General features: G+C 37.5%; 1 protein-coding gene across 1 annotated transcript; it reads left to right on the top strand.

Annotated features, from left to right (window-relative positions):
- Positions 1 to 3099: 3099 nt before the first annotated feature.
- Positions 3100 to 24467, top strand: LOC134661044 (uncharacterized). Its single transcript, XM_063516943.1, has 5 exons — positions 3100 to 3238; positions 12658 to 12787; positions 18595 to 18732; positions 20576 to 20737; positions 24174 to 24467. Exons 1-5 carry the CDS (start codon positions 3233 to 3235, stop codon positions 24191 to 24193), a joined length of 456 nt encoding a protein of 151 aa, XP_063373013.1. The 5' UTR covers positions 3100 to 3232; the 3' UTR covers positions 24194 to 24467.
- The last annotated feature ends 335 nt before the right edge of the window (positions 24468 to 24802 follow it).

The raw sequence follows: 24802 nt of genomic DNA, 5'->3' as shown, positions 1-24802 counted from the left end.
TATTTAATAGTAATACATGACGGTGATTTTGAGTAGAAGTCGTCTGAAGACTATTTGTGGCCTAATAATTTAATTATTTTAATAAATATTTTTTATACCTATGTTAATAATAAAATAAAATAGATGTCATATACTAAATAATAAGTGACCAAGCTCTCCAGTGGCTCGTCAGGCCGGAATCGAACTTCAGCTTACGCGGACATATCCTAACCTAACCACTAGAACACCCCGCCACGGCGGTATTGTATTGTTTATTTCTTAATGCACATAGGTACACTTTATCTCCGTTTTTTGTATGTCTTAGACAACAACTTATTACGCGAATCGCCATGGCAGGCGCACTAATAAGTAAGGTTCTCAATTTCTCATAGGCCTAGCGGAATGTGGGCGCGACTGCTATTCCTAGCCTAGTCGGCCGTTCTCCATTTTTTTATCTGTGATTAAAACACTTTGAAACTGCTTGGTATACCAATAGCAATGAAAACGGGTCACTTTACATGAAAAATATACAGACCGAGTAGTACCCCCCTTTCTTCTGCCGCTGCTTAGACTTGTGGTAAAACAAGCGGCTTAGATTTTTTTATTGGTAGGTATGACTCCCCGGCGAAGCGCGCTCCGATGGTTTAGAAATGCCTTGATGATAAAAATCGTAAATACATGAAATACATATTAGAACAAATTAAATTATAGGTACACACACTTGGAAAAATTCGACCTATGCCGCTGTGACCCGGTGGCCGAGTGGCAACATGCACCTGCCGCGATAGCAGAGAACGCTCGTTCGATTACAGCCTGGTGCACTGGAGGCCTGGGTCGCCTTTTCTTAGTATATGACATTTATTTCAGTTTATAATACATAAAAAGATTGCTGTCGAAACTGAGACCAAGGAAACTACTTATTTAAATTTCTCTGGCATTGGTTTATCGAATTAAAGCAACAAAAAAAATGTCTATACATGAATGAATTAGTTTTTATTGAAGTGAAAACTTCTTTAGGGGCGCTGTGCACTCTTTGTGATGGGGAAAAATGTTAACTCGCGAGAGCGTATAAGACGTAAGACGTAAGATGTCATTGAGTTTTCACTTCTGTCGGCACTCCCGGAATGCAACCCGTTGTTTTTTTTAATTAGATATTAAGTAAGTATTTATGATTGATCCAACATCGAAATTACTTTCGAATTTATAATATTAGTAGGGATTAGCTATCCCTATTCCCTATTAGGTAATATAAACCAATATTATTATAGTTTTGTTACTACTCGTATTGTAATAATAAACTAACATAAGAAAAGTAAATAAATACATTGGTACCTATTAATACCTATTCATCCTGTCTTGAATTTATAGGTAAGGTAAACGTCCTGGTGCTCGACGCGGTCTCTACTGAGACCTCTTCATGTCATCTTGAAACTTAAGTCATTGTCAATAGAGGAGACAGCAGGGTGTCATCTATTGGGCATTAGCATGTCGAGCACTAGTACGTTTACCTTATGCCATGTAAAAGAACTCTGTCACTGTATTTTGTTGCCGTTGAACGTTCTTGTTTTCCTTATTTCTTATAATAATACTCGCAATTATACACGCATCCATTGTATTATTTTATTTAAATAACTCACTATTGCGGTACCGTAAAATGGGGTGAGTAGGGTCAAAACTGAAATTCAAACCTCGATAACATTTAATTTTTACATATGAAAACTGAATGGTGTATATAATAAGTGTTCCGGACGGTTGTATTTTAGTTTTTATTTTATTTTGGGTAGTTCCATTTCATAACTTTGACGATAAAGAGGAAAATCCACCTCACCCCGTAGTGCCTCGTATTTGGGGTGAGAGGGGTTTTCATACAAAGGTGATTTTGGAAGATTGTTGGATCGATTTTTTTTTATTATGCGTATTACTATAGCTCCATTTTAAATTGGAATACATTATTTTTGTAGCAGTAGCCTTAAAATCCCTTCTCACCCCCCTTCAAACCTTCTCTCCCCTCTCCCCGCTAAACCTACTCACCCCGTTTTACGGTAGTACAGTAAGTAGGTTCTGCAGTAGGTGCCTCTACTATCTATAAAATACCTTAACGAGCAATTCTTGTATAGGTATATATTTCGGGGATCTCGGAAACGGCTTCGATTTCGATGAAATATGCTATATGGGGGTTTTCGAGAGCGAAAAATCGACCTAGATCTTATCTCTGGGAAAACGCGCATTTTTGAGATGTGTAATATTTTTCCGAGCAAAGCTCGGTCCCCCAGGTAATATTTACTTAAAAATCATCTTCCTCTTCCTCACGTTGTCCCGGCTTTTTGCCACGGCTTATTGGAGCCTTTTGAATCTGCTTGGAAAAACTAGTGCCTACGCCAATACTTGGGATTACCTTCCCAAGTATTGGCGTAGGCACTAGTTTTTACGAAAGCGACTGACATTTGACCTTCCAACCCAGAGGGGAAATTAGGCCATATTGGGATTAGTCTGGTTTCTCCACGATGTTTTCCTTCACCGAAAAGTGACTAGTAGGTAGATACGTATTTCATCTTAAATTCAGTAGGTTCATTTAGTTTGCAGTTTCAAATTATCAAATTCATAGTTACGTGTATATTACATTTTATTACTAACCTACCTATCTTTACTTTCGCGTGTGGGATTGTCTACTCTTAAAATCGAATAAAATAATAATGCTAATAATAAAATCTTACGGTGTTCCCACATTGGCTGTTATAAAAAGTTTAGTATATAACATCGTGTGACTGGGAGAGACGAGATAATAAAATACTATCATGCTATCCCTGTCGTATAACATTTTATAACAGGTAATGTGGGAGCACCATTAGGAACAAAAGCGCGTCGCGACACAAAAGCTAAATGCCTAGTCTCCGCTAATAAAACACGTTCATCAGCCGCATAGCTGCGAGACGAGAAATGTCCCATCATCTCTTAAGTGCACATTTTGTAAGAAGTTAATTGCGTCCTTCGCAAAAAATCTGACGTCGCTTCATACAGAGGAAATCCGCTGATTCCCGGAAAAAGCAATAAATCTTGCCTAGCCGCAGATAGTGGGTGGGGCGGGGTGTGAATATGCGTACTCCTGTACGGTCCCGGGTGCAAAAGGCAGATCAATAGGCGGGCGTCCTGCTGGTGGCTGTGACTGCCCGCGGCGGCGCGCCATTCCTCGCCCGACCGTCGCCCGTGCGCCTGCCGCCCGCCGCTCCCGACTACTCGACACGCGCGACGTCAGATGGAGGTAAGTTCAACTATTACCACAACCTGTTTCAGGTGCACCAGTCTATAACATTCATACTTTGAACGCGTTTAACAAGTTTCTAGATTTACGTGCAACTGATTTATTACTTCGACGAAGTTTTGTTAACATTTCAAAATAGTTGCGCCTAACGAACCGTTGTTGACTTTTTAAAGTTTTTTTTTTAAATGACGTCCTTAAAGTTCGAGAAGCCACTGTTGTCTGATTTCAAGTTTCGTTTTGATTTTAAAACCCATTTCCGTTTTTGCCGTCACTATCGAGATCATAATACTGTAAGACTACCTACACTACTTGATTAAAATGTCATTAATTTTCCTGTCGGTATTGTGTAAAATAATATTTTGTCAACCGAAATATACCAACCGAATTGGTCTGTCAATGGCGAACAGAAAAAATGCAAACAAAAACATTCGTTTATTCGGAAATCGGATTGTAAGCACCGTAGGTTAAGTAGGTACTTACCCATTAACAAACAAATTAAAATTAATGTAGGTAGTATGTGGGAAAGCAAATTTGCTTAGTTCATTATAAGGGGTATATTGCACACAAATTATTTAGGAGCGGAGGGGACGACTTAAGAGGCTGCGCGCAGCAGGGTAAGGGCGAGTTTTTGTTTGTGTGCGTTATCTCGTTACAGGCAAACTGTGTTTGTTTGCGTAAACCCATGCAATTCATCCTCTCTCTCTAGCGCCCGGTTTGATTCCGTAGACATTTTTAGGATTTCTTTTAGTGGGATGCCATGCCGCGGCGTACGTCTTTTTTTTGTTTTCATGCGGATTGTCTAGGTGCTTGTTGATTTATTTAACTGCTAATGGGGTACCGTTTAAAAACAAGTGAGGACATCACTGGCGATGGCGAAGGATGAGTCGTTGCGCCTGATGGGTGATTCTGAACAAATAGACAGTAATTCTTTATGAAATGGAATTGCGCACCCTTAAATTACGGAATTTGTTTTTACTTTGATTGGACGTGGTTACCGTTCAATAGCGTATGATTATCGTAGCATTTTCTTTTAAAACCAAATTAGTCGAGACCTTTAAAGACACATTTAAATCTATTAAGGCGGTCGGCCGTAACCCTTTTTTTTCTAAAGAGTTACCCTTTCGGGCAGGTACCCGCCTATATAAAATGTCGGGGCACCGACAGACAAACTGTCTCGTTTAACCTTTTGGCCGCCGGACCTAGTCCGCAAAGACGCTCACTCACACGCCAGAGTAAATTTTAAGTAAACAACTAATAAAAAGTTTAGGGATTGCAAATAGTGATATCGATATTTACAATTTATGGTAAAAATCTTCTCAATTTGGCTTTGTTCTTACCCAACTTTAATTTATTTCGAAAATGTCAAAAATTTACATATTTTTTACACACGACAATGTTAAAAATAAAGGTCTTTATCATTAAAAACAACCACTAAACAATATCGATTCATGACGTAATATCACTGCACTAGGCTGTACGAGAAGTCTTTTATACATGCCAACGGCGCGCATGGACTGGCCGCAGTGCAGACCGACAAGGACTGTTTCCGCGCGGATTAAGTAATAATAGTCTCTAGGTCAACGGCGTAAGCGCTCGTCGGTACGTAAACTTCATAAGCGTAACGTTAGAGCCGCGCATAGTGTGTCGATAATATAAATGTACCGGAACTGCATTGGGGAAAATTACACGTGGGTTGAATTGTCAATGAGTGAAGAACAAGAATATTTATTCAGTCATTTATTAATGTAATAGTTTGAAAAACAATTTAATAGTAGCATACGTAGCTTTACTTTATATCCTAACTCCTTATCAACGAACAATTCGGAGTTTTTTTACTTTCCATCCTAACTTCTTATCAAAAAATAATCAGCTGTCCTTTTTCGGTTTGGTTCCTGTGTTTTTCGGTTCGAGTGAACAAAGAAAATTTTAAGGGTTATAAACCGTCACATAATAAACGCTCGGCGCGCGGCGCGTCCTTTGTTCCTACGTGTGATTTAAAACAGTGTGGTATTTTTATACACTTGAACACGTGTGCGTGACTAAAAATATGCATGTGAAAATTGTAATCATCTTTAATTTAAAATGACTCACTGCAGGGGTATCACTCCCCACTACACTATCATGTCAAAATTAATCATTTGTTCTGCAATTAGACCACAAGGACAGATTTACTTGTCTGACTCTACTATCTACAGCTGAAGAATCTCCCTGAACTATAGATAGTTATGCCTGTCTCTCTCTCGTTTTACGTAATCTAGTTACTAGTTACCACCAATTGGCATTTAACAAGTGTTCAAATGCTTAAATAAAACGAGATTTGCGATTAGATATTTATTTTGAATATTCTCATATCGAGTTAACATTCCCATCCCTAGCTGTCTTGTATACAAGACAACGGCGACGAGGAACATGAAAAACGTTGAAAACTGGAGCAAATTTTTTGATAGCCTTATTATAAAAGAATGGATTTACACATAATGGCTGCTTTAAATGCATTTTTTTAAACAAAGACCTAAATCATTAAAAAGAGTGTAAAAAAATTACAATTGATATTTTTTTCACATTTACCGAGCGGTTGAATTTGTGTCTTGTATACAAGACAGCGGCGCCAGTGTACCGTTCTATCGTTGTCTTGTATACATGCCAACGGCGCTCAAAGGGTTAATATTATTTATTGATGATAAAAAGTACAAGTGACAGTTGTCTTATTATCTAGGGACGTGGCGTGGGTCAGTTAATATTAGACGGCCGGATAAATAAGTATGTATGAAAGTCATTGACTGCATACTGCATCGGTGTAGGTATCTACACAAATTAATTGCTTTAACTTAAGCGTGTATATTGGAATATAACTCAGTCTTATCGATGCCCCATTTATACAGTAGGTATATAGGCATATACCAATACCAATATGATGCCAATGTCTCCGTAAAATAGATTATGTCAATAAATTCGCAATTTGGAGAGAAGAAGAAACGTAACGAATTGGCATAATTATTAGGTTAGTACGTTAAGTAAGTACCTACATGTTTTATCAATATCATTCATATTATAACATGTTGTGAAACATATATTCGCTAGGTGCACGACTGGTGCTGCCCTCATTTTGGCGGACTTTCTACGTTAAATCTTATGGAGTAAAATTAGTTCAAGCGGCTGCCGCTAGTACTAATGGCGGACATTCCATAAGATTACCTGTGTTTGTGACGATCAGCGCCACTTCCCCCTCCACCGACTTCGCACCTTGCCATATAATTAAACTAAGTATAGGTAATAGACGGCCATATTTATTTGTTTTACAAGAGGGCGAAGTTGTAAACAACAACCCGAGCAAGCGAAAGGCTCCAAACTTGACCCACGAGCGCAGCGAGTGGTTCTAAGTGGAGTCTTGAGCGTTGTTTGAGCACATTTTTTTTAATTACACCAACGCGAGGGAAATATCTACTACTTAAAAACTGTAAAACATAACATATCATATTCAACGTTATTAAAAAATTACCATTCAAAGTAGCACTTTAAATTCAATTCTACTCTGTCAACATGAATAAATATTCAAAATTTCCATCAGCTTACTTTGCCACTATCTATCTAAACTATATATATCTAAACCTCCAACCAGGAGGTAAAGAGATGCAAACAGCAAAAGAAAGGAACAAATGGAAAGCTATGGAGGAGGCCTACGCTACCTCGAAGTTAAAGATGTTAAACCAAATTAATATATGCTATGTACTAACTTAAATAATAAAGGCTAATTACAATTACAATATCTAAACGGTTCGCGTTGAAAAGTACCTATCAACCACAATCTAATTGTTCTACATTTAGACATAATCTCTTTTTGTTAAGCTATTAGATAATATCTAGGTACAAACGTTTGATGCATAGTTTGATACGCATTTTTTGATGCTCACTACAATATCTTTTAAACAATTTGTTAATCATAAGAAAAATATCGGCATCAAAGTGATTTATAGCTGTCGAGCTGTCTGACTATTTTCCGGAGCTTTAACAGAAATTTCATTACATAAGTAGACATTTTATCGCCAGATACCGGAAATTAAAATTAGGTAGGTACTTACCTACTCGCAATAATAAACAATGTTGTTTGATTCTTTAAAAATTTAATTATATTTACGAGTCTAATAGTACGAGTACTAACCTGGCAATATACGAGAGATTTGTTTCGCTGATATAAAACCTTCTAAATTATAAATATGTAACATATTTTAATTAACAGATGTAAATAGATAGGTATACGTTTAATATTTATTTACGGTGTATTAAGAAAAGCATGTTTCTCGTTAGACAGGGCCGTGTCCGGGCCGGAGCTTCCGGCGCTTACTTTTCTATGACAGTTGACAGGTGATCACGTGATCCTTTCCATAGAAAACGGAGCGCCGGAAACTCCGGCCCGGACACGGCCCGTTCTAACGTGGGTCAATCACACTCAACACCAGAATAATATTTTATTAAGTACTTAACTCCCGGAATTAATGAAACATTAAATGTCACACAAATATAAATGCTAGCAAAATGGTAGGAAATTTTCCATTTTCCATTGCATTTGCCATTGCTGCCCACCAACGTAATCGTATTGTATAAGGCTTAACAACACAACGGTTCATTTGACTAATTAGAGCATTCACGATTCCAATTCAGGAAATTGCTGGTTCCATTTCCAAATGTATAAAATACATATGGTATTCTGGAAATGTATTATATTAGTATTTCATTACGACACCTAATTATCAACATCACTATTACATACATACTTATCGAGTTTCGCGCTGTTTACAGGTGCTTAGCGTATTAATGGAGGAAATTATTTGAAAATCCTTTTAATTGTCAATTAAACATAAGCGAACATCTACTGAAAAGTTACACTTTTCATGGGTTGCCATTACTTACTTTGTACTTGATAGGTATTCTATTTAGAAAACCAATAGTCTACTTATTGGCAATAGAGAATCCCAGCTGAAAATTTCTGAACATTTCGTAAGTCGTGATAGCCAAACACAATAATCAATTATAGGCGTCTAAACGCTTATATACATAAATATTATGTATATTTTTAGATACTATGTTCAGCCGTCAATTGCCAGACTAGCTGAAAGGCATAGAAACTACCTACACTAAACCGACTAGATGAACTTTGTCTCGACTGTTTGGAGGCAATCTGCATTTCAAAGGTGTCACCCATGAGCTTAATTGGAAATTCCCTCTAAACGCCGCCATGGAGAGGTTGGCGGAATAATGGAACGTCCACAATTCGCTTAAGCTTATTGTGGCAAGGAAGTCGAGGTCGAGTTACTCGTAATACAGTAAAGTCAAGTTTTTCTAGTAGATTATGGTATTCATATTCAGCGCGCCAACTTCTTGGAATACGAGTATCGAGCAGCGAAACGGAAAACGCCATGTTTGGCTTAAATCTTAATTCGGTGTAGGAATTTGGTACAAATATAAAAATTCAAATAGGTATGCTGCGTGACCTGCGAGTAGGCCTCATATTGATTGAGGCGCCATGCCTGCCTTTTTAGGGTCTGTGTTTAGGCCACAATCCTTCTTTCTGGAAACTCATTAAAATTTAGCCTTATTATTATGATATGGGCCATAAAATCCGTATCAATTTCTATTAACACGGTTAGATTACTAATGTCATAACCCATTAATTTGACTTTGCCGTAGTAGGGGTAAAGTACCTACATATGAATTAGTGAAAAGATATTCACCTCTCCCGACGAAATGTGTAGATAAGTAAGTAGAACTAATATAAAATCATGAAAAATCGATTCACAAACGGCCTAGGTATCGCGGAACACACCAAAAACCCGATAGAGCTAACATTCTTATTATTTTAACATCCGCACGGAACCAGTGTATCGGGGCGCCGGAATAGTTCGCTCGCCACTGGAATGCTTTAAACGGTTTTCGTTGAAAATTCGAACAAAATGGAAGGAAAATTCTCTCGTAGTTAGCGCCAGAATGCCAGGGATATTGTTAAAATGTCTAACGACTAATGGTCACGCTCTCTAGTACTATATGAGCTCTCTGCTCGCACGTATTTGTTACGATCTCGAGGTCTCAGTTTGACTGGTTCATCCGAGCGCTCAACCCGCCTGCAGTAGGTAAATGTGAATGTTCCAGGTCGGGTTGTACCCTTTATTCCACCGTTAAAAGTTTATCCGCAAAAAGGAGATTTAAACGAAGCGCCTTTGAAACGGAATTTACTAGTTCGTTTATACAACATCCTGCTGTTGGACACTGGCTTTTCTTTATTGACCAAGTACTTATTCGTTTTGCGCTCTGCAGTATCGAGGGATCTTAGATTGGTGCCTATTAGGTTATATAGGTACTTTACCGCCTAGTGCGGTAATAAGCACAACACGTGCTTATGAAAAAAATTAAAAGGGCCATATGTACTGTAAAATTAAAGTTGTACCTACTTACAATACACGTACGAAAAGGTAATTCGCAACTCGTGTTTCAATTTATCGCCACTCTTTTGAATTGTATCTTTTTGGCATTCTTGAGGTCCGCAGTCCGAGTTTGATTACATTAAACTAAAATCAGATTGAAATACTGGTCGTCAAACTCTGAAGAACAGTCCCCCCATTCCCCCCATTAAAACTATATTCATGTACCGATCGCTTAGCTACTTGGCGATCGTTAGGTTTGGGCGGCTCGGCTCGGGTGTGATAAGTACATACCCAATACGCATACTACGATTAAAATAATTACTAAATGTAAATATTAATTATTCCCTTTAGAGTTGTTCGGCTGTTCGACAATTGTTAAATATTTATTCTATTTATCCTTTTCATTCATTTTAATACGAATGCCTTCTAATATACATTAATATAATACCTAAATTCTTTAACTTTATAAACTGAAATTTACAAATGAAGATTAACTCAGACGGCTAGTGAGATGTTGACTACTTAGGTACGATGTTACGACTTACGGTGACTTATTATGACATATATGTATATATGTACAAAGTTAGTGAGTTTAGTCATAGGTTTAGTACAATACTAAGTAACTACTAGCTTAATACTAGAACACAATTACTGCGCAACTACTACGTATCAACCGTCTGTGTTGAGTGGTACCTAAGGCTATACTTATATCTATACCTACAATACTTAGTCAGCAAAACTATTAGATTAGCACCCCAACATACAAACTTGCATATTACCTACACTAGGTAATGTAGGTACATTATAGAATTCATTTGCCAAACATACATTATTAGTACATACTACTACACATACCTATACATACAGGTTGGTTCAAAAATACGCTGATAAAGAATTTTTAATTTAATATTTTACAAAAAGTCATCATAAAACTACAATCATCTAACTAAAACAAAACTTATTATCTTTAAAATATTCTCCTACCTTTGATACACAAATGCAAAAGTTTGTTAAAATTGTCAACAATATAAAATATTGTAAACATACTCGTACTGACGTACTCGTATGCTGCAGTGAAAATCTTTGTCAACGTATTTTTAGGCCACCACGAATGCCTTAACAGTGTCAAACTGACATAATTATTCTATATTCGATAACGTGTGCGTGATTTACTTTCTATACATTTCGCTCGCACCAATATGCGTGTACGAGCGAGATGCATAGAAAATAAAATATGCACTCGCTCGCGTATATATCAGTGCCAAACTGGTGGTGCTCTATTGTTTTCTGCATTGCGAATGTTGTACGTTGCTAAGCGGTTTATTTTATTTATCAAATAGTTTCAAATTTATAAATTATTTTAGCATGTGCGAATGGATTACGCGATTGATAACAGAAACTCAATCCTTCATATCTGGGGGCACGGTAGTGCCCCCGCCAAGACGAGCAAAGCGAAGCGCAAGGGCACTACCTACCTTTTCTCGAAGCGCTTCGTCATTTTTTTGAACCCTCTTAACTTGGGTTTAGATTATACCAGATAAACAAAACTTTCGGGATATGATGTCAATAGTGGACTTATTAAGCATAAAAATTTTCAATTGCATAGCTCTTATACTTTAGATTTTATTAATGTCTAAAAAACCCCGAAACGGCCGTGTCATTATTACAAGAACTATTTTATAATAAAAAATAATGAATAGTGAATACATTTTTCACCTTACGCCCATGTGACGAAACGGCCAAGCCACATATTTTGACTAAGGTGTAGAGTCTGTGCAGGTAGGGCCTGTAGAGTTAGAAGCTTGGCTCTACAAGAGATCTGATAACTTTTTGTCAGTGCGAGTCTTATGGTTTCGTCTTGGCAACATTTTACATGAAAATGTTTTTGGTGGGATTCGTGAATCCCATACAATATGGATTCCACATAACTGCAGTTTACTACATTCGTGATTCCACACAGTTGTTTTTTTTTGTCTATTAATGGTAAAATAATATCTGGGAACAATCTTACACAGATCGACCTAAGCACTACACTCGGTGTTTTAAAATTCGCCACTCGTTTTTCGCCCTTGCATCGTAAATAACTAACCCAGTCTTCAGTCGTGTTGGATATGCACATAATGACCCGATGCATGGCAGATGTTATGAGCCAACAACGGCAGCTATAAAATAAAAGCTGCCTAGTTGAAGTATTTTAGGCCAACGCTCCCGCTTCCGGGGCTTATTTTGATTTACCGCGAACATTTATTTTGTGGGTAGCGGTAGCATTATTTAATTTTTATAACCCATAGACAAAATCCTGATTTATTCATATTTGTGAATCCTTTTGTGAACTCAATGTGTGTGTATTAAATAATAATCAATTTCGGGCCAAAATAGTTTGTTCTAGTCCTCGGTCATAAGTACACCATGTTTTTTGAACTCCGTTAATTTCAAGGGTGCATTTCTGAGCGTAAATTAAGTTAATTTCTAAGACCAGTGGTATAATTAAGACGCCGTGAGTTCAGATTCTTCTCGCACTCTCACTGAGCGGGAGCGAGACGGCTGTGCGCGTCGATCGCGGATATCATATTGTTATTTATAGTTTGTTAAAACAAAAAAAAATCGATGTGCTCAATCACAAATAAATTGCGCATTTTTAGTTTTAGTGTAAAAATTATTACAATTAATGTCCAATGGTGCATTTTTAATCAATGTTCGTGATTTTTTTTTATCGAGCGAAAGTTGTTTAATCATTATTCGAATGATGAAGTTACTAGAGAAATACCTCCAGATTTCTATTGATATTTTTTGCAACCGTATTATAATATAAAAATGCGCTACGATTTTGCAAAAACTCTGCTAGCTGAAACCTATGGCATCTCAACTCCGTGTTGAAGAAGAAGATAATCAATAATTCTTTTTTTTTCGGCATTTCCGATTGTGCATGTCCGAGAGTTTGGCGCAGGTATATTTAGTAACTTGAAAGATATTTAGGTGAATGAATGTTCTCTTTGTCCCCAGAATAAACACTGGATGTGGCTGGTCGGCGGCCTCGTGCTGCTGTCCATGGCAGTCGCCTCCGACGGCGAGGTGTGGGAGGAGAGCGACCACGAGGTGCTGATTCGAAGTGAGAGGGGCGCCAAAAACAGAGGTCAGTGATTTAAGGCCAGTGGTCAAAGCTAATGACAGCAAAGGACAGTTGATTACTTAGTGCCAGCTGCACCATCCGCACTTAACAGACTGATCAAAGACACCCGGCGCATCGCGGCGGTTTACTAGGTATTAAACTTTCGATACAATAAAATTTAGCGAAAATGACAAACAGTTTGGTGCAACCGACCCTTAATGCCTGAGTCATACCATACTATATCGATATTATGTGACGTAAAACAACAGCAGCTTGTATGCATTTGATTAGTAGTTATTTTGACAGAAAAGGATTATTCCTTTCATTAACTGTTCGCACCGATTCCTTATTGTTAAGAGTGCCAAGTCGGGTAAGGGCCGAGCGTCAACCTACATTCGTATCGCACATGCTACGGGGCCTCCTTAAAACAATCTGATTCTGAATTCAGATACGACTTTGTTCCGCCAGGGCTTCATGGAACTTAATGTGAAGACCGAAAGAGCAACGTTCGTACGAAAATAGATTGTTATGCCGTTGCAATTAAATTTGCTTTGAAGCGTGACGTCCGCGGCGAAATAATCAAAAGGCCCAACGAAATTAGATGCGCGACCGAGTGTCACAAGACTCGCAAGAGATGTTCTTGTTTCGTGAACGCCCGTCTTTTAAACCAAAATGTATGTACTTATGACATGGAATGACATTACTAATAATGATATTCCCTACGTTTGGTAATGGTAATGCCATTCCAGAACCGCCCTACACACGTCAATATTAGTAGCCGCGGGTAGTTAAATTATTATTAGCATAGGTGCGTACGAGTATACTGTATAACTCGCAGATTGAGATTTTACACTAAAACTTGAGGTTTTATAGCTGGCAAATTAAAAGTAATTTAGGTATACATGTATAAAAATCTCACATTCAATTGGACGTTATATACTGTGATGTTTGAGAAAGATACTCTGATTTATTAACAAGCACTTTATTATTTAATTTAGTTTTTAACATTCAGTCGGCCATTAGTTTCTATGTCCATTCACGAATGAAGAGCGAGACAACGCGGTGCGAAAGAGACCGCATATTAGGTTGCGTTCACTATGGATGCGTTCTCACACTCTCCCCGCCTTTAATACTTAAAGTAAGTGTACAGCTTAAACCTAACATATTAAATATGATACAGAAATGTAACTTATTCTACACATCACAGTTAACATCCTGCTCTCCACATTCAAGCATTTGGTTAACGTGTCTTTTACAAACCGAACCATTGACATCAACTAAATATGTTGCTCCGGGTACAGACTCCTGGACTATAATTCCCTTAATATAAAGAACTATGTAAAGAACCCCTTCTTTACATAGTTTATGTCCCCATATAGGAAATACATTTTATACAGATAGTAGCGAATTAGAAGTGCTAGATTGGAAATTAATAAAGAAAGAAACAATAAAAGATTGTAATCTGTCAACTGTAATACGTTATTTAGTATTACTGAATCGCGATTAGAAAGGGATTGAGATAGCTGTCAATCCATATTGATTTTGACGTAAGTGTATGGAAATCTGTTATTTCTAATCCCTTTCTGCCAGCCTATTATGGATAGCTTTATCCATCTTTATCCACGTGATAAAATAACTGTCACTGTTTAACACCGTGGGGAAGAAAGTGAAGGACACCGTTTTATCACGCTGTCACGTAGACAAGAACGACCATCATATCCGTACAGTACGGATGATAATAGATGGATGGCCAAGTAAGGAAATGATAGATCCTAATTTATTACCATACTTCAGCCGAAAGGATGAAATTAGTACGGATAGGGGTTGCCTATTTTAGGGGCTATCGTATCATAATCCCACATTCACTACAAGACAAGGTATTACAGGAGACACATAAAAGCCACTTCGGGATTGTAAAAATGAAAGAAATAGCCCGGTCATACTTTTGGTGGCCTGAACTCAATAAACAGATAGAGCAAATTACCAAAAACTGCATGGCTTGTCTAAGTAATAGTAAAAATCCAACAAAAATTGTACAATTGTGGCCAGTAGCGCCATCTAGTTGGTACAGACTCCATGCCGATTTTATTGGACCATATAAAAAAAAAAGATGTTTCTGGTAATTATTGATAGTTATTCAAAATGGACAGAGGCCTTTATCATGAACGATATAACCACTAAAACCACAATAGAAGTTTTTAATAACTTATTTGCTAGGTATGGTTACCCACATCAGCTGGTTACAGACAATGGCACAAGTTTTACCAGCGCTGAATTTAAACAGTTTTGTAATTTAGCTCAAATTAAACATACATTCTCACAAGCACCAATCATACTAATACTCTAAAACATCTTTGTTTTCCTTCACACCCACTCCTTAGTAACCGGACTTTGAACCCTAAGTTTTCTACCCCCTTCCTATTAAGCGCAACCGAACGACACCCGACTCGACGCTCGTTTCCAGACGTATAATCTGATTGTCCGTACTTTAGTTCTTACAATGCTGATAGTCCTGCAAATCAATTATGATTACTGATTTATGAGAAAAGTAGCAGCTCATATGGTCGATAGCCAAGGGCGGGGGAGGGGAAAGCTGCCCCCCCTTGGCAACGCCCATGTGCCGTCGGAAAGTTTCCAAAATCGCGAAATTTCTACTGGGAAAATTTCGAAATCACTCATATTTTGATACCTATACCTAAGATTCGAAATTTGCTATTTTCTATAAAGAAAGTTTCCTTTGTTTCTGAAGTGAAAATAACTCATTTATTGCATAATAAGTGTTATAAAATGAATATAAAACTAAAATTAAGTACAACTAATACTAAAGCTAAAAAATAAAAATGTTTCTTGTTTTTTCCTGAGAATCTAACTTTTTGGAAACTGTCTGCTACTTGCACATACTTTAGTACCTACTTATTCCTACTCGTATATAACATGGTAAGTATATGTAATAAGTAGAAGACTAAAAATAAAGTGCTCCAAATATAAGGATTTTAAAACACTCACCAATTTGATCACTACGTCGTATAATAAGCATATAAAGCTTCAGTAGTCGAATTCGATTGCCGATTTAACCGAATGAACGTCGTTTATAATGTTAAATGCACAGTTAGGTACCCGTAATGTGACAGAGGAAGGCTAATGGATAACGGATAATGCCAGGCCCCGCGAGAGAACTACGTGACTGTATCTGTAGCTACTGCACTAAATTTGACAGGAAACGGAACCCGGCTTATCGAGGAAAACGTTTTCAGTCCAAGCATAACACAAAACTGAAAACAATGCGACTTGCAATCCGGAGGTCGCGGATTCAAACCCCGGTTCGTACCAATGATTTTTTCGGAACCTTTGACCGAAATATCATTTGATATTTACCAGTTACTTTTCGGTGAAGGAAAACATCGTAAGGAACCCGGGACTACTTAATCCCAATAATGCCTAGTTTACCCTCCGTGTTGAAAGGTCAGATGCCAGTCGCTTTCGTAAAAACTAGTGCCTATGCCAATTCTTGTTATTCGTTAGGCTCCTATGAGCCGTGGCCAAATGCCGGGACAACGCGAGGGCGCAAGATGAAAAAAGAAAGTCTGAACACGCTGCGTAATATTTCGGCACTAAATGAAACACGAAACTACCACTGAAGCCCCGAATAATAAAAATAAAGAGGAAAGTTTCGTGGAACCGCCGGACACATGTGCAACGGATTTGTCTCGACCAAAACGAATGCAAACGCATCAGCGAGACGTGAAGGGGCGAGCTGGATTGGGTTACTGACTTTAGATGCTGAACATGCGGTTTGTTTAAAAATACTTACGTTTGAGGTGAAATCTCTACGAGGAAACAACGTTATTGAAGGGTTTTATTTTGTATTTTTTAAAGTAGGTTTTTATGTAAGTAGTTACAAAATTAAAAAGGCTGCATTTATGATGATGTTATTGTTTAAGAAATTTATTAGTAATTAGAAGAAGACCTTGCAAGTAAGTTAATATCTTTGTTCACCCTGTCGACTAACTTTTCGTAAATTTTATCATTAAAATTTAAATTTTATAGGTACATAATAAAGTCAACCAAAGAGTACCAGGCCGCGTAGCCAACGTGCCAATCGCTAACGCTCCGTAGCGATCGAACCGCAACTGTCACTGTCGCACTAATATAGAAGAGTGATAGAGAGACACAAAGCGTTTCGTTATCGAAGCGATAGCGATTGTCAGCTTGGCTAGGCCGGCAGGACCTACGTACGACCGTGGCTCGCAAAAGTCTTTGGGGAAGAATTTATGCTTTGCGAAATTGTCTGAAACACTGAATGTGTCTTAAAGTAATACGTATTCGAACCTTTATGTTCGTGGCAGTCAAAAATAAAGCAACAGGGAATAAGGATAAATTGCCACGAAATCGACCATACATATGCGTGCCTTAAAAATATTGCGAAAGATCCTCAAATACCTACATTTAATTAGGTAGGTATTAGGTACACCAGCGGTAAACGAAACAACGCATGTGTGTGAAAGAATATTTCCGTTGCTCACATGCATCACATATGCGTAAATACCTACACGTAAATACCATTGAATATTTAATGTTTACGTCGTTGAGAGTGAAAACTAAGTTTCAATGAAGTGGAACGTAGTCGCTTTCGTGAATGAAAACGTTTATTTTTTATTTCAGAAGAATGCGGAAAGCAAATGTAATTTTTATCGTATTTCCCCATATCCGTAAAATAACCATGATTATGGCGGTTTTCAAATTGAATTCGGATCATCTCTTAATTTTATACCAATATAGGTACTGTATTCGATGCATAGACTAGGAATCCTCTAGACTGAGTTTAGAGCAATTATTTCATGAAACCGATGCTGCCAAAAATACGGGGGTGCGGGGGGACGAGGTGAGCGAATCCCGTGCCGTGATTGGTCCGTTCAAAGACACGGACCAATCACGGCACGGGATTGACTCGAAGATGGAGTAAAACTACCGTATAAGTGGCAGAGGGGGTAGCGTTACTATGCGCAATCTAGAGGATTCCTAGTCTATGATTCGATGACACAGAAGAAGTAAATAAACTCTATACCTAATTACTTCTGCCTGTTTGGCTTTTATTATGGATAACAACTAAAAACTATCCGAAATGGTTGATGTTCGAAATGCTGTTCTGTTCTGCCAAATGATAGCGATGCTTTGCAAAAAAATTGTTTGCGAATTCAGTGGCGGATTTGCCCTAAGGCCCACTAGTACCGGGCCTAGGGCGGCAAGATATTATGGGCAGCAAGGCGGCAGTCTATAGATGGGTGCTGAGAAAGGGGCGGCTAGTATGTAGTTACTACAGAGCCTGGGGCCTAGGGCGGCCAACACGGCAAACTGCAAATCCGCCACTAAGCGCGACCTGCACCATTCTACTAACCCAGGGTTAACCGGTTAAACCTGGAGTTACCATGGTTACCAGTACAATTTGACACTAAGTTAACGGTTTAACCGCTTAACCCCGGGTTAGTGGGTTGGTGCAAGTGGGCCTAAGTGAATTTACCTTTTAAATTGAAAGTTATATGTAAATACAAAACTATAGTTCGTTTTTTTAGCACTAGAAATAAGGTAAACAATCTTGATGTGTCTTTTAATTGAAAAACACATTTTAAAAATAAGTTACGGTAAATATGTAACAATAATGAAGCGTTTATCAATTAAAAGACATGTCAAAATCGCTTACCTTCTTTCAAGTTCTTTCTAATGCTAAAAAAACCGAACTATAGGTATAAAGATAGGTATGGACAAAATATGTGTATATATTTTATTGTTTATTTATACAAACAATTGACTCACCTGCGTATTTTGTTGCACAGAAAACTGTCGTTACACGAAGAGCGCTTGGTCCGAGTGCGATTCGAAAACCAACGTGCGGGCCCGCACACTCACTCTCAAGAAGGGCGACCCTGCTACTTGCGAACGCACCAAGACCATTCAGAAGAAGTGCAAAAAAGGTCTGTATTATTCTATTTTTAATCAGTGATACCATATTCCATCAACATACTCATGACACATGGAAAATGTGTACAAAGGTACAGCTACGAACATATTATATTACTACTATATTACTTGATTGTATAGAAATCGAGTTGTTTATGTAATATTCTCTTTCGACCTTTCAGTGTTTACATACAGGGTTTGTTGTTCGTTTGCGACCATAATAATTAACTGCTTCAAACTTAATCGCAAGCTTAATAATAAAGTGCAATTGAATCTATCTACATAATAAAATTGAGAAATCCTACCTATTATTATATAAAAGGGCCATTCAATTAAACGATTTCAGTTTTCAGCGCAAAAGTAAATGATCCGTCAGCTTTCCAAAGCTTTTCAAGTCTCGATTAAACCGACTATTTCACAGCGCAGTCAGCAAGGATCGAGTAAATGCCGGGAAAACGATCTATCCTACTTTTTTTATCGTGCCCATGCCGATAGATGGATATAATATGTATTTGTACGTACCTATAGCAATTGGCTCTTTTAGGCATAAAACTGGCAAAAGATAAAATTAGCCCTACGAGAGCCCTCGATCCTAGAATTTATTATATCAACTCCGTCTTTCTTGAGAAATTATTGTATCGCGCAGTTTGATCTCATAAAAGAGCTTTGCGTTCCATTCCAGCAAATTTTAATTTCTAGAAAACAATGGAAAACTCGAACAATACTCTTGAAACAAGAAGCCGCTCGACCTGTAAATGGATTTTCCGCATTTTGTGCAGACTGTATTGCGTTTTATTCTTAAATATAAGTACTTAATATGACATTGTTTATGTGTTCCGAGAATTGAGCAGTACGTATGCGGCGATATTTACCTACTTCTAGACTGTGGTGAAAATTCTTATATTTTTAATTAGTGCTACTGGTACAATTAAACTTAATCCATCCTTGCATTAAATATAGGTACCACCAACGCTCCGTATATTAAGTACCGTAAAATGGGGTGAGTAGGCTTCGCGGGGACAGTTGGGTTATGAATGGGGAGAGAAGGTTTGAAAGGGGGGTGAGATGGTTTTTTAAGGGTACTGCCACAAAAACAATGCATTCCAATTTAAATTGGAGCTATAGTAATACTCATAATAAAAAAAAAATCGATCCAACAATCTTCCAAAATCACCTTTGTATGAAAACCCAACTCACCCCAAATACGAGGGACTACGGGGTGAGGTGGGTTTTCCTGTTTATCGTCAAAGTTATGAAATGGAACTACCCAAAATAAAATAAAAACGAAAATACAAACTTCCGGAACACTTATTACATACACCATTCAGTTTGCATATGTAAAAATAAAATGTTATCGAGGTTTGAATGTCAGTTTTGCACCTACTCACCCCATTTTACGGTATAATTGTTCTGATATCTTAATCAAAATTAATAAACAGAACCATTTGAAATCACTTTCTGTTCGAAACAAATGAAAATGTTGGAATTCTTGAATAAAACCTTTGTTATTGAGAACAATAGCTCCTGGGTGCAATGTGGAATGAAGATAAAAGCATTGAATTGAAACGTGCCGACACGTATAACTTTGATTAAAGGGACTGAAACTTACTGAGTTAATTTGAATTGGATTTCTTCTTTTAACTTTTGCTACAGAGGTTCGTTAGTTCTTTGTCCAGAAGAACTGATCTAATTAACGGATGGTTCTTAGTATTATAAAAGATGACTTCAGTTTGAAATGCGCGGGGTCGAATCCATTTTTCCTATCAATTTCCATAAACTTGGCGACTGACGTTTTTATATGAAATAACTGCATCTGAACTTTTTAAAAAATCATCAAAATTATTTGTATTGTCGTAGCTTGCCGCTATGACAAGTCATCCTGGAGCGAGTGCAGCCCCAACGGCGAGATGTCCCGGACCGACATGCTAAAGGCCAACAGTGATCCGACCTGCGAGAAGAACAGGCGTGTCACCAAGAAGTGCAATAAGAATAAACAGGTCAAGACCTCCAAAGATAAGGGTAAGTGTCACATACGTAATAGCAACAGATCCGCGTAACTAAGAGCTGCATAAGAATAATTAGGGAGATCTCCAAATATTAATATCTAAACCGGCACCTGTGTAGTGTACCTAGTAGGGCTTGCAAATATTCGAAACTTTCTGATATTCGAATATTCGACTTTTTTTGACGACGTATTCGAATATTCGAATAATTATTCGAATATTATAAAAAATAAGAAAAGGAACGAGAAATCGGTTTATTATCGTTTTATTCAAAAGCTTTTTTCACATATTGCTAAAACTGAGGATATTTGGCAGAAATCCACTTAGTTGACTAGACTTTATCATCCTACTATTTAATAAGATGCCCACATTTACAAAAACAAGTAAAACGCCAAAATTAGACGTATTTAATATTTCTAGATAAAACTTATTATAAATGCGTCGTTGCGTGAAATAATATAACTTTAACCATCCAAACACTAGGTATGTAAGATATTTTTTTTAGTAGGTAATCATTTTCCGATTTAAATTAACTTGTAATCACTCAGAGGCCTGTAAAAAGGCCTTTAATTTCATTGTATTTTGAATCTTTATTGACTTTATTTGTTTTGGCAAGTTGTTATTCCTTATGGTCGGCTAATTATACAGGGTGCCCGGTAATTAATGGATAACCTTCTAACCACCCACAGGGCACCTTAGGCTGGTCCAGAAAATGCACTTATAGGTCTAGTAAAAGTTTCGTGGTTTTCGAGATAATCGAACTTTTCTGTCTTTTTTAATAGCTAGCACCATACTTCAAATTTAGAAAAGTGCGATTATCTCGAAAACCACGAAACTTTTACTAGACCTATAAGTGCATTTTCTGGACCAGCCTAAGGTGCCCTGTCGGTGGTTAGAAGGTTATCCATTAATTACCGGGCACCCTGTATAATATTGGAATATTTAAGGGAAAAAGTTAGTTGAGTACTGGGTGGATTATTCGTCAGCTAAAGGTGCATGGTTAGATTACCAAGTTGGGCAGGTTTGGTATGATTAAATGTGAGAATTGCGATAAGTGGCAAGGTTTAGACTTCAAAAATTCGCTTAACGTACGCTTGTACTGAATAAACAGAATGACCCTTTAACTTAAAATTTACGCACCGTAAAAATAACATACTTTTTGATTTCGTTTTCTTTTAAATTGAGTTAGGTTTCACTGTATTCACGAAGTCTATCGAGAGGAATACAGTAAAAATATTATTTCCTTCGTATTTGGGTACCTACCGTTCCTCATTCACTGTAAATACCCGTAAAACACACAGAAACTGTAACTACAGCGGATGACATAGATTTTTTTATAGTAATAAAAAATATTCGAATATTCGAAACCTGAGCGGCCGAATATTCAAATATCAAAACAGGTCGAATATTCGACAAATTCGAATATTCGAATATTCGAATTGCAAGCCCTAGTACCTAGGTACTTTTTAGGGTTCCGTAGCCAAATGGCAAAAAACGGAACCCTTATAGATTCGTCATGTCTGTCTGTCTGTCTGTCTGTCCGTCTGTCCGTCTGTCTGTCCGTCCGTATGTCACAGCCACTTTTCTCCGAAACTATAAGAACTATACTGTTGAAACTTGGTAAGTAAATCTATTCTGTGAACCGCATTAAGATTTTCACACAAAAATAGAAAAAAAAAACAATACATTTTTGGGGTTCCCCATACTGCGAACTGAAACTCAAAATTTTTTTTTTCTACAAACCCATACGTGTGGGGTATCTATGGATAGGTCTTCAAAAATGATACTGAGGTTTCTAATATCATTTTTTTCTAAACTGAATAGTTTGCGCGAGAGACACTTCCAAAGTGGTAAAATGTGTGTCCCCCCCCCCCCCTGTAACTTCTAAAATAAGAGAATGATAAAACTAAAAAAAATATATGATGTACATTACCATGTAAACTTCCACCGAAAATTGGTTTGAACGAGATCTAGTAAGTAGTTTTTTTTTTATACGTCATAAATCGCCTAAATACGGAATCCTTCATGGGCGAGTCCGACTCGCACTTGGCCGCTTTTTAGGGTTCCGTAGCCAAATGGCAAAAAACGGAACCCTTATAGATTCGTCATGTCTGTCTGTCTGTCTGTCTGTCTGTCTGTCCGTCTGTCCGTCTGTCCGTCTGTCCGTCTGTCCGTCTGTCTGTCCGTCCGTATGTCACAGCCACTTTTCTCCGAAACTATAAGAACTATACTGTTGAAACTTGGTAAGTAGATGTATTCTGTGAACCGCATTAAGATTTTCACACAAAAATAGAAAAAAAACAATAAATTTTTGGGGTTCCCCATACTTCGAACTGAAACTCAAAATTTTTTTTTCATCAAACCCATACGTGTGGGGTATCTATGGATAGGTCTTCAAAAATGATATTGAGGTTTCTAATATCATTTTTTTCTAAACTGAATAGTTTGCGCGAGAGACACTTCCAAAGTGGTAAATGTGTGTCCCCCCCCCCTGTAACTTCTAAAATAAGAGAATGATAAAACTAAAAAAAATATATGATGTACATTACCATGTAAACTTCCACCGAAAATTGGTTTGAACGAGATCTAGTAAGTAGTTTTTTTTTATACGTCATAAATCGCCTAAATACGGAACCCTTCATGGGCGAGTCCGACTCGCACTTGGCCGCTTTTTTTTAATTTTTATTGTTAAGTAGTACTTGTACCCCGTTATCTGTTTCATTTCCCTAGTCAATACTTGGACTTCTATTAATTTTTAGGGTTCCGTACCCAAAGGGTAAAAACGGGACCCTATTACTAAGACTCCGCTGTCCGTCCGTCCGTCTGTCACCAGGCTGTATCTCACGAACCGTGATAGCTAGAAAGTTGAAATTTTCACAGATGATGTATTTCTGTTGCCGCTATAACAACAAATACTAAAAACAGAATAAAATAAAGATTTAAGTTAAGTTAAGTAAGGGCTCCCATACAACAAACGTGATTTTTGACCGAAGTTAAGCAACGTCGGGCGGGGTCAGTATTTGGATGGGTGACCGTTTTTTGCTTGTTTTGCTCTATTTTTTGTTGATGGTGCGGAACCCTCCGTGCGCGAGTCCGACTCGCACTTGGCCGGTTTTAATGGTTTGTAAAGCATTAACCATTAATTCTTTTTTCTTAATCTTCCCTTTAATAAGGTTCGTAGAATGTTACTGTATAATCTAATAGTTCATCTTATCTTACCTACATTTTTGATATAGATGATTGGCTACTACTCTTTGAAAATCTTTTACGCCAGGGTGGTATTCCACCTGTCCAATTTCTTTGTACAAATGTGTATTTTCGTCTCACATTTTGCTTAGTGAGACAGTGAGACGCAATACACATTGGACCAAGAAATTGGACATGTGGAATACCATCCTTAGTGGTCTTGTTTCTCCAATTACTATAATATATCGTCTTCTTTTTTCCCACAGGTCGCCGAAATCGCCAGTAAACGTCAGCAGAGGCGTAATCTATTAGACTAATGTTTTCATTAATAATGATGTTCGTTCGTTGGTTCTAATTTATGTAATAGTGCCAAAATAGATTGATACAGTTGATCAGCTATTTCTTACGACTTTCATTGGTATTAAACGAATTAGCTGCAATATAACAGTACAATCTGTATCTTAATATTTGAAGTGTAATATGGATATTCTAGTACCTATTCATTTTATTATCACTGATAAGTCTTTGATATTAAAATAAATAAATAAACAAGTACTTAATTTGTGTATTCTTTGTAACCATCCTTAGAAACCTTCCACAAACGTAAGTTACTCAATACCAAATAGGTAACAAATTATTTGGAACAAGGCGGCAAACTTAAAAAATGTAGGCGCCAAGGGTTGTCCTCCCATAGAAAATTTAAATTTCGTGCCTGTTTCTACTGACAATGTCGGTTTTCCATAGTAAAAGTTTTTTTTTTAGGGCCTACCTACTGCATAAATCGAAATTTCGTTATCTGTCTCTATTGCATATTTGAGCGATAGAGAGGCAAGTAGTACGAACGAAAGAAATGATTCAGGCCCAGGGGGGGTTACCGCGAAAACCGAAATTCGCA

This window comes from Cydia amplana, chromosome Z (assembly GCF_948474715.1).
Source record: "Cydia amplana chromosome Z, ilCydAmpl1.1, whole genome shotgun sequence".
Lineage (NCBI taxonomy): Eukaryota > Metazoa > Arthropoda > Insecta > Lepidoptera > Tortricidae > Cydia > Cydia amplana.
Note: the sequence above shows the minus strand (reverse complement) of the source record. Positions and strands in the feature narration are given on the sequence as shown.

Bases quoted from the DNA above. Each gene is read 5' to 3' on its own strand.
- LOC134661044 (XM_063516943.1), top strand. The intron at 18,733-20,575 runs GTCTGTATTATT...GTATTGTCGTAG, and splicing joins TCAGAAGAAGTGCAAAAAAG to CTTGCCGCTATGACAAGTCA. The intron at 20,738-24,173 runs GTAAGTGTCACA...TTTTTCCCACAG, and splicing joins CAAGACCTCCAAAGATAAGG to GTCGCCGAAATCGCCAGTAA.